This window comes from Thermobia domestica, chromosome 16 (assembly GCF_964235325.1).
Source record: "Thermobia domestica chromosome 16, izTheDome1.hap1.1, whole genome shotgun sequence".
NCBI classification, from domain to species: domain Eukaryota; kingdom Metazoa; phylum Arthropoda; class Insecta; order Zygentoma; family Lepismatidae; genus Thermobia; species Thermobia domestica.
The window spans coordinates 177,748,165-177,764,095 of record NC_137469.1 but is presented as its reverse complement, the minus strand read 5'-3'; the positions used below and the strand labels follow the sequence as shown (position 1 = coordinate 177,764,095).

General features: G+C 35.2%; 1 protein-coding gene across 1 annotated transcript in view; it reads left to right on the top strand.

Annotated features, from left to right (window-relative positions):
• LOC145673517 (uncharacterized) overlaps window positions 1-15,931 on the top strand; it is a 50,387-nt gene extending 34,456 nt beyond the window's left edge. The window contains exons 6-8 of the mRNA XM_081743289.1: window positions 815-850; window positions 5,465-5,512; window positions 13,834-15,931. Coding sequence (XP_081599415.1) covers window positions 815-850; window positions 5,465-5,512; window positions 13,834-13,880 — 131 coding nt within the window. The 3' untranslated portion in view covers window positions 13,881-15,931. The remainder of the gene's footprint in view (window positions 1-814; window positions 851-5,464; window positions 5,513-13,833) is intronic.

Genomic DNA, 15,931 nt, shown 5'->3' with positions numbered 1-15,931 from the left:
TCCCACACCAAAGGCGTGTACGCTAATCGCTTAGCCACGAGGGAGCTATCCCAATACGAGAGTAATAACACTAATAGTGCTTGAAAGGTATCTTAACTACAAACAAAACTACGGTGTACAAATACCTGTACTTTTTCGACGCGAGTCAAACGTAAAATCACAAAAGTACACTGAATAGGTGGCGCTTCTTCTGAACTAATGGTGAAAAATAGTGTGGACGTAAATGCATAGGACTTATACATATGACATATCATATCAACTTAATTTAATTGTTAAACAATCGTAAACAGGCGTTCATTCTTTAAAAAAATAGTAACTTTACGAATACTTTTTCTAGTCACTGTAGCAATTTCGGAGAAATCATGCATTGTTTACCTGAATTTATTTTTAAAATGTTAGACTGAAATTTATTCTTCAATTGTAAACGTTGACTGAAAACCAAACTATCTTTCCGTGATAAGTGTCATATATCTGGTGAACTTCCTTAAAAAACTTCGAAAACTCATAAGAAAAATAACAACAGTTATTTGAACGAATGAATTCCCGGCGGGAGCTCATGTGGTTCGGATTCCACGTTAATCAGTAGGTCCACGTCTCATATAGCCTCGCTGCTGAACGGGACGCTAAACTAAAATCAACTCAACTCAATTGAACGAATGAAATGAGAAACAAAATTCATATCTCATTTCGTATATTGTAATTTTGTTTTCCGTATAAAATTTTGTAAATATTGTACTTGTTTAATATAAAATTGTAGATATTAAAAAAAAAAACATTTGGCTACAGGAACTAATAATTGACTTCTGTGTTGCAGACAGAAATGGATTTCCTTCACTTCTTCCTGGATTTGGTGAATACATTTTTCTTTACTATACATTCATTAATTACATATTTTATTCTCTGCATGTTAAAGTTTGTCTCGGTGTTAGTATGAAACAGGGGCGTCATTTGGGGAGGGCAGGAGGGGGCAATTGCCCCCCCCAAGAGTTTGAGGAATACATATACTTTAATCGATTGTCTACTAATATACTAGTATAAAACGTGAAAGTCTTATCTTGGTGGTGTTCTTGCCCCCCTCAAGCGAAGTCTGAAATGACGCCCCTGGTATGAAAATTAATTTTTAACTTTATATTTAGAATATGCATTACATTACAGCTTCTCAGTTGTCATAAGTAACCCGCTGTAACAAAGCTTTTCAAAAAACCAAAAAAAAAAAAAAAAAAAAAAAAAAAACTAAAGCATATATAATGTTAACTTCATGAGTTTTTAAAATTAACTGATACTTTTAGATGCACTGATGCACTTTTTCTCAAAATCAAAAATGTGTTCGCACCGATCACCTTACGAGTATGTATGCGACGGCAGGTTCCATAAAAATCTGTGATATAGTTGTTAACTTGATCAGAGAAGTAAGGAATAGGTCTATATAATTAAGGCTTAGATTCGCAGCACTAGTGCAATATCATCTTTAGAAAGATTCAGATTCTAACTTTCTTATTGCTTTTGTTTAATACGTTAAGGTAAGTACTACAATATACAGGGTGATTCAGGATGAATGTAATTAATACGTGGAGTGATTCTACATGTTAAAATAAACCGACAAAGTCCTATGAACACGTATCCCATTTTCGATCCTTACGTCCTGGTGCGGGTTGAAGACAACACACATCCATGAATGATTATGAAGACAAGTGTGAATATTACTTACCGAAATGCTGTGTAGGCACTGTGTTGGACAAAATAATGATGGGACAAATGACTGATCCATCATACAAGAGGTGTGTGGGGTTCTCCAACACATTGTAGCACTGTGACGTCGCACCGAGGCAACAGATGCAAGCGTACCCAATGCTCAGTCATGAGGAAGTGTACGTGTCGTGCTTGAGTGTTCCACCGATTCACTGTAGCAGACAGGTATCCCAGTATCTGAATAACACATTTCATCAAAGGTGGATTAGCCGTGACCGACCCATTAACTGGCCTCCCAGATCACTCGACCTTACCCAATTATACTTTTGTTTATGGGGCTGGTTAAAGAGGGATATGTACACTACGAGAGTGGATACACATAAAGAACATGTCGCTCGCATCACCGACGCTGTAGCCCGCATTAAAGCCCACCGAGATTATGTTCGATGTGCAACACAACTCGCCCTCCAACTCGTTGACAAATGCATTCAGGTAGGTGGGATACTTTTTAAACATCTCCTGTTGGATGGATCAATCATCTGTGGCATCATTATTCTGTCCACCACAGTGCCTACACAGCATTTCGGTAAGTAATATTCACACTTGTCTTCTTAATCATTCATGGATGTGTGTAGTCTTCAACTCGCTCCAGTTCCGTTATGATGGGTCAGATGTACATAAGACTTTTTCGGTTTATTTTTACATGTAGAATCACCTCACATATTATATGACATTCCTCCTGAATCACCTGTCTATCAGTGACTGGTAAGATATTTTTATTTGTGAAAATCGCTTTTGCAGTCTGTTGGTCGGAATATTCATCTCCAAAGATGAGGTAAAGATAAGAAAAAATAAGAAACATAATGTCTATACTGTCTATTTTATTCGCTAAAGAACTATTTTAGATTTAAAAGGCAAGTAAAAGAGGAGCAAGGAGATCTAAAAATATGCGCATTTGATGCCATGCTTGAGCAGGGGCGGATCCACGACGGACTTCTGGGGGGAGCGGTGGGTTGTAAAATGCTACTTAGAGCTACTTTTAAGAGCTTCAAACTCTGGGATGGGTTTTATTTATATATAATATAAGAAAGTTTCCTCTCCTGGGGGGGAACGATCGCGATTGCCCCTACCACATCCACTCCTGTAGTAGAGAGGCGCAAATATGATGAATATTTATCATATAATAATTTAACATCTTTCTCTTTTCTTCTCCTTTACTATACGCATTTGAGCATCCTAATCTACCTTCCGACATCAGAGGATAAGTGGAAAACAAGAAACATAATATGACGCTCCTAATACTTTGTGCTTTTGTACTAAAAGTTCCATACTTATCTCTCATACAAGATAACCGAAACAATAGTTCAAAGTTCCTTGCATTTTCTAATTACGTAGAAGTCACCAAAAATGTTACGAATATAATAAATTAACCATTTATCCACTCCAATATTTTACGTTCTTTACTCAACTACAACAAACTACTAAAAAGTTTGTCATCTCTTGTTACAGCGTCAACAATAAAGCTTTATATTAAATTTATCTTTTGGCTCTGAACGATTTATCGTCGTTTCTTTTATTACATTGTTGCTTTGCTTTTATCTTGAATTTTCTGTCATTTATCTCCCGATTTGCTTTAACTCTTTAGATTATGCTGCTATTTCGGAGCGATAAACCTCCTTGTCTGTTCTAATCTCCACATTTGCATATGTAGTAAATTTAAAAAGTGTGTATTGTTTAGGGTACGAAAGATTTGAATGTTTGAGATATACGTACAATACTTTTTTTTTTTTTTACGGTCGTTGTAAGACTATCTTTCATTTTCATTAATATACATTGACGGAGACTTCCAATGATTTTGTACTTGTTAAAGTTTTGCTCCGTTTTATGTTGCTTCTTTCAAAGCTGGATCTATATTTCTTCTCCATCTGAAGCTGGTACCCTCAACAGGCACGGGCGCCGATCCTGGGGGGCCGAGGGGGACCAGACCCCCCTAAAGCTCATGTGGGCCCCCATGCATTTTTATCAATATATATTTTTATATGTATTTTATTGTTATATATATTGTTATGTAAATTTTTTATGAATGGCCCCCTCCCCAAGTTACAGAGAAATCGGCGCCCTTGTCGACAGGACCACTGATAATTTCCCGTAAAGCTCTGGTCGATTGCGAAGAGGAACTATCTATTCATCTAACAATGACATGCTTCCCAATCATTATTACAGGAGGCAGGGTGGCTCAGTGCTACAGCGCAACCTCTGGTGCGTGGGGTCCTCGGTTCGATATGTGGGCAGTAAGTTTGTGGTGAACGACATCGTGTCCGTGGGGTATTCCCGGTTTCTCCCCCTTTCTCATTCCACAAATTCTTCCATCATCATTCACTTGTTTTAATCATCGTCCCCCTTAGCCTAATGGATATAATCTTGGTACATTAAATTGAAAGGATTTTATATTCATTCACAGTCATTACATTTGCATGTATTATTACTAAAAAGTGTCTCCGGCCCTTGGAAAACTTTAATATTCTTATAGTTTGCATTCTGAGACCATAGAAGATTCCGAAGTTTCTCTTGTTTTCTGGATCTCTATCAAAGTAATTGTAGACTGATTATAAAATACGTGCGAAGTACCAAAATGAAAATGTTGACAAAAAGACCAACTTTTACTTCAGAACTGGTGGCACATACGCCTACGAGCATTCTTTTGGCGATTATTTGAACAACTTGCACAGTGAATACTAGAAAGCCCGATTTTAACTGAGCAGTGTTAGGCACAAAAGATAAAACCGAAATTTTTCATTTTTGTCGCTTATCACGGATTTCATTTTCAGTCTAAAAGTATTCTAAAATTATTTATTTATGAACTTGTTTACTGCAAATGTGTTTTAACGTAGCTGTAAACTCTTAATAAATTTGGTGCACTTTAAGTTAACAATGTTGTGTGTTCTCTTTGTGTAGCTTAACTCCAAGGATGTTATAAATAGAGGATCTGCCCATATGTATCGTCATCCTATTAAATCGATGAAGCCAAGAAACAACCGAGCATCGGCACGTCTGATTGGCTACTCTCGTTTCCGCCATCGTCTGATTGGCTACTTTCGTTTCCGCCATGATTGTTGGCTCAAAACACTGCGATCCTATTGGACGCAGTGGGCAGAGTAGGGGAGACGAAACTGTGACGTATGGCTTCAAGATTTTGTTGTAAGGGCAGATCCTCTATTTTATAAGATCCTTGCTTAATTCAAATACATTATCGTAACGCGTTTTCTTACATGAACAGAGTGGTGTTGATGAGGTATTTAGGCTATTAATAAAGAGTCTGTATTACATGATTTAAACTATTGCAATTGTGTAACTGTTCACTGTACTGATATGATAAGTTATATTTTCCTTTTTATAGAATTAAGATTTTTTAGAATACTGATGTTAGATCAGTCACCATTTGAGAAGTAGTCTCATTAATCATATTAAACATTGAACTTCTTGCTCTATCTAAGTACATAGGTTGATCTTCGTTAAATAATGTGGCTCTTTCCATGAGTGAACATATAGAGCATAATGTGTTACGCTTAATCAACTTCTGACCAGATTTTACGAAGTTTACACATATAAGGATCGTAGTATGAATCTCATTTGCACAATTTTATTTCTAAGTGCAATTCAATAAATTCCAAGGAGATCATAAATATTCACTAGCTTTTACACACACAATTATTAACATGAAGACAATTACCTACTTCTATTTAATATTAAGCTACTTATTACTTTTCTAATCTAGGAGCTTCACTATGCCCAGAGAAAGATGATGAATGCTGTGAGTTACCTGGTAAGCCTTATCTATGTATTAAAATGCTAGGTTTATATGTTTGTCTACAAAAAGAAAAGTTCATATGTTTGTCTCCAATCATTTGGACAATGAGATCTCGAAAACCACAGGTGCGTTTCTGCTGGTCGATTCCAAATTTTGTGTAGATCGTTCAGTTCTAATTGAATATTTAAAAAAAAATACGGCCGTTATTTCTTTATTACATTTTTAGGGGTAGGTACACTGGAAGTGTTGAATTTTAGAAAAAACTGAAGTATCATATCCTACGAGGTATATATTTCAACACAATATAGTTGTGTACAGGGGTTGTATACCTCTCAGGCGTTTGTTTCATGGGCAAAGGATAATGAAAAACAAAGGATATCCATTTCTCGAGTCTAAGATTAACCTTTATTCTTTGAATTGTTTTGCCCAATGAACACCATATATCACTGACATTATAATTAATTGTGTATGTAATGTATGTTTATTACATACTGCATGCAAGAAGAAAGGAAACACTGATCAAACATAAATTAGAAACTCCAACCGGAAGTAGACTCAATCTTGCAAATCGTGCAAGATATTGAAAAAAAATCGATAAAAATCTCTCCTTTATCGTAGTCCTTTCCGATTTTTATCAAGACGTCTTTCACTTGTGCCTCTAAAGCGACACACACAGATGTTGTGAGGAATAACAAGGAGATTCATGCTCATATGTGAACGATGCGATGTGTAGAGAGCGCAGCTTCAGATAGTATTTAGTTATATTGTTATATCGCTTAACGGGAAAACGCACGAAACTACTGGTTATTCTTGTTATTGTTTAAGATATTCTCATTATTTCAAATCTCAACTCTTTTTAAGGCAATAATGTATATTAAAAAAATTCAAAGTGACTGTTTCTCATTCTTAATCTCTTGAACTACAGACCAATCTCGATCAAATTTTTAAAGTAGATAGGATTCTTGCCTGTGAGTGTTTCTATCTATTCACTTTCACGGTACAACTTAGGGTCGGGGGAGAGAGGGGGATATAAAAAATAATAAAACTTAATAACTCTCGAACCATCCGACTGATTTCTATCAAATTTTCAACATGATGAGGTTTCGACCTGGAAAGATTTTTTTTTTTTATCGTTTCACTTTGACAACGAAACTTAGGGGGGAGGGAGGAGAGGGGCAGATATAAAAGGATAAATAGAACTTAATAACTCATGAACCACTCTACCGATCTTGATCAAATTTTTAACGAAGATCAGGTTCGGAACTGGGATGGTTTTCTTGAAATCACTTTGACGGTACAATGTAGGGGAGGGGAAGGGGGAGAGATATTTAGAAATATATATATATATATATATATATAATCGAAAATGACTGATATTAGTGTCGAAGCCATAGTTTCCGAGGTCGCTGAAACAAACAGTGATACTATCCATGCCAGTAAAAACAAAAATAGCATATCTTTCGAGTACCAAACACATGATATTAGCAGTTGTGCATTTGAAATTTTTATTTTTACCCAGTGTAGCGGCTAATCGATGCTAGTATATCAAAAGTTCCGCCCTTGAAGTACTTCAGATCATTTTCTTGCCTTTCTTTATCAATGTTAAAGCAGAAAGGCGGTCAGGATCAGAACTGGAACTATGTGATTGGCAAACTAAACTCTACAATATCTTCAATGTTGAGCGAAAAAGGAATGTTCAAAGAGACATACTGCAATCGATGAAATTTATCGACCTGAATAAAATTAAAAGCGTGATTGTAAAATTTCATGTTTACTTTTCGAGAAAATTGACGAAAGCTATTTTTGGATCAAAAGATCAAATACATTTCTATCAAAAATTTTCTTGTAGGCATAATATCTGGAGAACCACATATAATGTGGCAAAACTCAAGCTATCTGTTAACTCAGTATAATGTGCTTATTCCGTGAAAAGTACGAAAACTCGATTTAGGGACCGTTCAAAACATTTGTGGCCCCTGATCCAAAAACTATGGCCAAGATCGCAATCTTTTGATCCATTTTTTGGTTTCCTAAACTTCTTGTTGTAAACTTGAAAATTAGTATTGTTCGAGTGCCATGATACATGTTGAGATGAAACTCTTCCCTAATTAAGCTCTTCATTGTGACATTATGAAAATAATAGTAGATAGTATGTTTAATGAGACGTAGTCTAAAATTATTATAACATCTTACATTTTGGTTTCTGATTTACTAAAAAATTGTAAAAATACAAGACATGCAGATACTTATGAAATTAATGGAAACACCTAATTGACTTATTCTTTTGTCCATATCTCTAGAACTGATAGGTCGTTTTGATTTTCTTTACAGCAAATGAAAGGCCATAAACTACATTAAAATTTATGTCCTGTAACGTGTTTTCGTAAACCTGATAGTTTCTTTGTACTTTGCCCAAACAAAAATTTAGATTTCGGAAAATATATAAAGTCCCTCGTATATTTTTAATCATCGCTCATATGAAAGAATGTCACTGAACATAATTTTTAGCTTGAAATTAAACTTTTTTATTTGACCCAAACGGAATAAAAATCGGTTGAGCGGTTGTCAAGATAATACGTGTTAAGTAATTTAAAGTTGCGGCCATATTGATGACGTCACCACATGCGTCCTAAGGGCTGGAAACAGTGACACAGTGTATATTTTATATGTGTATTTTGCGGCTATATTGGATACACGATGTAGAAATTGTGATTCATTTGTATTATTTTCCTCACCTACTAGTGGTAATGGACCTTTACACCAAATTTCGTTTTTGTAGTACGAGCTGTTTGGTTCAGAATTTTGTTTGGCCACATTGGTTTTCAGATGGCGATATTTTGAACCGTTTAATGCTTTTCGTACATGTCTGGTGATGCTGTACTTTCATAGTACAATTCGTTTTCCAGACACGAGTCGTTGACACATTGACATTTTGATCGGCCATATTTGGTTCAACACGTCAACGTCCGCGAAATTTCAAACCAATAGATGTATAGTGTTCATACATGTATCAATCTGCAAAACATTAAGTCAATCTGCCCATGGGAAGTGGATGAGAAGTTGCTTGCAAAAGTCGATTGGCATGATCTTCGGGCGGCCATATTGCATTTATCCATTGCTGTCGGCCCGGCATACTTCACCAGTATTCCTTCGTGGACCTCTTCTATCTAAATATATGCGCAGTTTCTGTATCCCCCATTCTTTCGAAATTTCAGCCGATTTACTCATTTGCCAGCCTCTATATACCGAAAAACGTAATTTTTTGTAGCTGTCCGTCTGTCCATTGGTTCTGATATAAAGATCCGACTTGTCTAGACCATATCAAGACCAAATTAAAAATTTCTTCATCATTCCCACTTTCTTTGCATCAGACGCCATATTTTTGAGAAAGTTCTTCTAATCATACAAATCCTTTGTATATTCCTCCCAGATTCTCAGGATTCTTTGGTGGTCAATGACTGCATCTCCTTTGATCCTCTACTGCAAACATGCGGATACTTTAGTTAGCTTTCTCTGTTAATTTTTCTGCTTTCTGATACATCCGATCATATTTGCCGCGTCGTTGAAGGTTCATAATTTTTTTCCACATATCTATTCCATGTACTTCTCTTTGGTTTTGCCAGTCTCTCTTCTTAATTCATTATTCAGCCTTCTGTAATATTTGATATCGTGGTTTTCGCCCTTCTACGTTCTTCTATTTTCTTAAGCATCTCTTCAGTTACCAATGGATTTGTCGGTGCTATTTCCATCCTGCCAATGTTGTTATAGAATGTGTCTAGTAGAATCTGCTTAACTTTTCTTCAACTATTTTCCACATTGCCTACCATATCGTTCATTACACAGAAATTTTCTTCAATCCCTTCTTTCATATCTCTGACATACTTCTTAATCGCTCTAAGTTTTATTTTCGATTTCACCTTCCATTTTGGTTATTGTCTTTAACCAGGTTTGCACTTCCGCCAATAAATAGGAGATTGTAGCCCGAATCCACGTCGCTCCCAGTAGTGTGATCACGTCTCGTACTTCATTCCTGAAACATTGCTTGACAATAATGTAATCGATTTGAAAGTGTTTCTTATCTCCTGGGTTTTTTCATATGATCTCCTGGGCTTAGTCTTTCTTCAAACACGTATTTGTTAGCATCATATCATGTTGCTTACAGAAGTTGATAAGCATTTGGCTCCAGGCACTTCTTCTCCCTAGTCCAAATGATCACACCACTATGTTTGCAGCTCTTTCCCCTACTCCCATGCAGCTCTTTCCCTAGGCTCTTGAAGTCTCCCATTACTATGTCGTTGATCTTACCACTCCCATGCTGACAAATGTCACTAATCTCATTATATATTACTTGCATCTCATTGTCATTACGGTCGGTTGTTGGCAAATACATTGGTGTTGGCAAATAATGTCCACTGATTTTGCACTATACAGAAATCAAACAGTCACTCCAGCATTCAACTTTGGATACTCTTCATGCTATTTCGTTCCTCATTGCTATCGCCACACAATTCTCTTTCTTAGTGCCACCAAAATGGAATAGTATGTAATATCCTGATTATCTCACTTCACTTAAACCCACTGGCTTCACTTTACATTTATCTATTTGCACTTCTAAATTTTCAAATTTACCAGCACGTTGTAAAGTTCGTAGTTCCAGGTTCCTAAGCTAAACTAGTTATCATTATTAAAGTTATTATCATTATTTTCTTCTTTGATGAGTCTTCTCGAAGCAATCCCCAAGGGTTACTATTTTATTTCCCGAACCTTTTACCTCAGGAAGAACCATCATTGTATTATTTCTTCTCTTCTTTCGTTCCTCCTTTCAAAAAATAATGTGATAGTACTCCCATTTCCTTTTCACATTTCCAGGCCGCTGACCACCTTGTGATTAATTTACCTCAGTGGTTCCCACCTTATTCCTATCATGACCCCTTCTTCATCACATCCTTTTGCCAGCAAACCCCTTATAATTTCTGGTTTGTAACAAACTTCTGTGAGATTTTTAATATACCTATTGCAAAGATCTTGCGATATCTCTATTTCTATAATAGTAGAATCCATTTCTTGTAAATAGTGAATACACCAACTCCTCTAAAAGCGAATAGATTGAAACCAAATTTGATCAGTTCATTCATATTACAAATATCGAGACTGATCCGTCATATTGTTTCTAGATGGAAGCCATTTGAAACTGAAAACTTCATAATTCCGTTAATTTTGAGTCCTATGCTATAAAATAAAGTAATTTATAATTTTGGTTAAAAACTTGGACAGTTGTTAAAAAAATGTTATTGATTATTTTTAAATGACTTGATAATGTGCGTCAAGAAGATTGAATCGGTTGTTGCCGCACTAGTGAAATCACACCATGCCCAGGTTTCTCATTAGCTTCCAATTTTAATTGTATTTCAATATGCAGGTTTTGTTGCATTTGTATTTTTCTGATATTTCAATGTACAGTTTCCCTTAGTTTCATTATGTACCTCTTTCATTTAAATTGGTTTTTAAACAAGTCTGCACCTGCTGAAAATGTCTAATAGGTCTAGACGTATTTTTTGTTGTTTTTAACAGTATGTAAAAAAAATAAAATTTGCCTATCAGAATAAAACTCAAAAGGATATTTTAAAATAATTCCGGTATTAGATTCTAATTATATTTATCTCTTCCTCTTGTCTTCGCGAACCCCATGAAACCCTCTCGCGACCCACCTAGGTGTCGCGCCTCCAGGTTGAGAAACCCTGATCTACCTTTTAAGACAGTTTGCTCTTCTAAGGACAAGAAGGTATCTTGACCTCCACTCATTCGCTATCCGAGGAGGCCATTGGCACTTGGTAGATTATGACTTCTTATGCCGGGAGTCAGTCTCTCTCCACCTGCATTAACCGCCTAAGACGTTGCCCGCATTCACACGTGAGGAAATGTAAGTTGGGATTTTCCCTTCGTTTAGGATGAGACCCGAAGGCATTTCTCAAACCTCTCCAGATCTTTTATTCATTGCTTATTAAATTTACTTTCACAAGTTCGAATTAATACAAATGAAGGAGGGACGACGGAGTTTCAGCTTGATACACCTAAAAGAAAGGAGTGAACTTTAGACTTGTTAAATATGTAAATAATCCGATACAGCTGAAAGAAATAAGAGTTCAGTTTAGTAACCAATTCCTTACTGTAAATAAATTTAAGAGTTCAATTCAGTTAACGAAAGGGAACATTATCGAAAAAGATGGTAAGCCTTAAAAGAAAACTGGGCACGCCTAGTGATGGGCAGTGAGAATATTCCCGATGGGAAGGAAAATAAAAAATGGGAATATCCGCGGGTTTTTTCCCTGGCATATAAATTCCCGGGAAGGAATTAATTTCTATTTCTTTACTTTATCTTTCAAATTATAAGAACTATATGACTAATTATTTTGTTTTTATTTATTATAATTTACTTCTTGGTTTTAAATAATTTGGAAGTTAAAAAAGTTAAAATTCGTTGACTATGCTTTATATAACTAATAATACGACTTTTTAAAGTTTCATTTCCGTTTGCACTAAAAAGTAGCAAAGTACAAATTATGAAAAGGGACCAGTTTGTAAAGTAATGTAGAATTCTTGTAGAAATAGAGGTGAAGTAGCATCAATACACCCCGAATCAAAGTTAATAACAGACGTCAGTCTGTCTCCTGTCTCTGACTCAAATTTCTGAAGATGTACTCGGACTCCTCTTATATGTGAATTGCATGAAATTTCGAGAAATAGGTAGGAAGAAAGGTCGTAAGGTCTTGCGGCAAAGTTACATGCAAAATTATAAAGATAAGTCAGTATCCTGCAAATATGTATGCGCAAATGTTGATAAAATGGTGAGACATGTGTCTTTTGGTAGTTGCCAAACTAATCTGTTTATAACATTTAAAAAATTAATATGTTTATAATTTCAGTAGTAGAATCAAGTTTAGAAAATCCACTTATATATAAATTTAAACTATTTAGCGGTGTAAAAGAATGTGGACTTACTATACCATTTTTCCCCACATATTTACTTGCATAGAACACATTGTAAGTAAATATACATTTATGCGTACTCTCTAAATATAATAAAATACTGATAAAATAACATAATACCGTTCAGAATATACATTTTGAAGAATCCTCAGGTGACAACAGTAATAATTCACTGTGATAAAAAAACTAATTTAACTTTGAAATTATTAATATAGTAATAGAATGCACTTTTTGTGATTGCAAATAAATTCCCAGAATATTCCCATTTTGGAGACTTTTCCCTGGAATATTCCCGAAAAATATCTTTCCGGGAATTTACCCATCAGTAAGCACGCCTCCATCACGTCATGGGTTTTTTTGTCTTCTGGAAACACTAAACGCTTACACGAAGTGATGGTCCCGTCTCTTTTAACAATAAAATAGAAGATCACGTTGGAAGCAAAGTACAAATGCTGCTGTTAGTTCGGTGTGCGGGCAAATGAACATGAAACTTAAGGACGTTTTTTAAATTTACACTACACCTAAAGCTTGATAAATCTTACATGCAAGATGTGTTCTCAATCAGATGTCAGGATTTAGTTAGAATATTACCATACAATGTAGGCTTGACCAATGAACTCCTTTCTTGTGAAAATCCTTAGCTAATGGAGAATTAAGGAAACAATTTTGAATTACGGTTACTTCTTGCGCTAACTCTACAGCTCAAGTATTTGTTGCAATAACTATTTCTGGAAATCACTGGATGCTCGTGGCTTTGTTGGTATTTTCATACTATGATTTACTTTTAAAAGCCCAGACTCATGCAATCTTGAGATCTTCAGTCAACGCATTTCTTCCTTGAAATATCCTCCGCTTCTTTTGCGTTTCTTGGTATTCAGACTCACAGAAAAGGATGTAAGTTGAAAATTGATATTACTTTCATACAATCACTTGACATATCTCTATTCACGATTTCATCAAGAATCGATGTACGAACTTTGTTTCTATTAAAGAAAAAACATTTCAAAAATTTGGAAATATTATCAATAATCCTTTTTAGATAATATGAAATTAAGAAGGGTGTGTTCTGCACCATTTAAATGTAGCTCAATTTGTGCGCACAAGAACTAATAGACCCAATATTAAACTTCATATCTCAACGAAGGATTGTAAATCATACAATCACTTGCACAGTTCATCAATTCGCATTTTTCTGTTAATGTGGATAGTATTTAGAACTTTTTTCTAGATATTGCAATAATACATACCTATCTGACTAATATATTAAAACATTGTAGATTCATAATTACATAATTTATAACATGATTTGATTTTCAATAATTACAGAAAGTATTATTTTATTATTTCAGGAGCAGCTGCTATGTGTCCTATGAATACATGTTGCCCACTAAGTTAATTTGGAATCGCATCAATGAATTCATCAAAACAGCCAACGAAAATTATATAGTAATTATAAGAACGTGGACTTTTTATTGTAATCGTTTTAATTTAATTACTTACAGCACTGTCTAATTACTTCCTAGCTACAGAGCTACTACGATACTCGTAACTACAGTGAGACTGTGTCTTATTTTCTTGTGTGACCAAATAACGTATCGTTTCATAATGCTTACTTTACGTATAATTAATAATAACATTCTGCAATATTGTTAATCCTTCACATGACATCAGTTTCATGTATTATTTATTTTATGGTGCCACTCATAAGATATATATATTTAAAATTAATTTTAGAGTAATACTTTTATGTAAAATGAATCAATATTATTATAAAAAGTAGAACTTACATTTGATCATTTGAAGCATTCTTTGATAATATGTTGCTTTAGGTTGAAGAAAAGAGAGAGAAGTGTATCTGATGATTAATAAAGAATGCAGTAAATTTTCATTACATTCTGATACTTTAAATATGTTTCCGATCATGGAGTTAAAAATTAACTATAGTCTTTAAGCTTTTTCTGAAAATTTACGATTGACTTATGTAAATGAAACGAACGAGGCGCATCCAGAAAGTAACTTTCACTTGCGTCCCATAGCTAAGAAACTGTATGTTGCGCGAAGTGACTGCGTGCACGTGAGATAGAGTAAGGTCCTAGCATGGCGCATGCGCTGATGGAACTTCCTTAGTACTTTTAGTGGTGTCCTGGCAGTGGCTGAAGATGGACGTTCCTATTCCAGATCCCGCCGCATGTGAAGTGCGAGCAGTGATAAAGTTTTTGAATGCACAGAGCATAGCACCGATTCAAATCCATCCTCAGCTGTATAGTTGCAAAAATGTCAATGCTGATCCCATGCGCCTTGCTTTGTGTTCTGGAGTCGGCTGCTTCGGTACAAACCTGGCACACAACTTCTTGAGCAACAGACGCTCCTGACAATGGTGTACAATAAGGAGCGGGAATTGCTTGGTCATGACATTAGGCCCATAGATATGGCGCAGCTGACGATGGATTTAAATCGACGTTATGCCCTGTGCATTCAAAAATTTTATCATTGCTCCCACTTCACACACGGTGAGAGCTGGAATAGGAACGTCCACCTTCAACCACTGCCACAACACTACTGAGAGCACTAGGGAAGTTCCGATGGCGCATTCGCCGTGCTTGGGCCTTAATCTCACACGTGCATGCAGTCGTTTCGACCAACATACGGTTTCCTAGCTATGGAACGCGTGGAAATGTTACTTTCAGGATGCGCCTGATATTTATGGATGTATCTTTAGATATTAAAACATTAATTGCAAATTAAAAAAGAAAATACATCTATAATATCTGGCTAAACGCGGTTTTATTCAAGGGTTATGTGTTACAGTTTTGAATAAAATATCTTTACCCTTATTGAATGAACATTTTAATTTAAAAAATGAAGGAGAATGTTCATGACATTACAGTGAATGATAATTTTTACACCCTAAATAATCCAATGAAACAATACGAAAACCTGTAACTTGCAAATTAATAAGGTTATGTGTTCATAAGAAATTTAATTCTCAGGTGAAGGTAATCGTGCATCAGTACAACACACAGCCTAAACATCTAATTTATATATAGAGTATGGGAATAATTTCTGAAGAGTGATGTAGGATAGCGTTATGAACTGTTCATACAGAGCTAAACTTTTGAAAACACTAACTGATTATTTATGTGAATACAGGTAGACTCCATAGATTAAAAAATAACATTTACACTGTAAAGTGAAACAAGTGTTTAAACCGTAATTTGTTTCAAATTTCAAATTTGCGTATTCTTGTTCCTTTACTTGATTAAAATGAATAACGATTTAGTGATAAAAGTTAGGTTATTTTTCTAAACGAAGGCATGTGCTTGTATTAAATTCACTTCTGATTGAGTTGTGTTGTATATTTTCCTCGTAACCTCTATTGCTTATGTATCTTTCTTTGTAAGATAAAATGACCAAATTACTATATTAATAAAGAGCCATATACAGTAA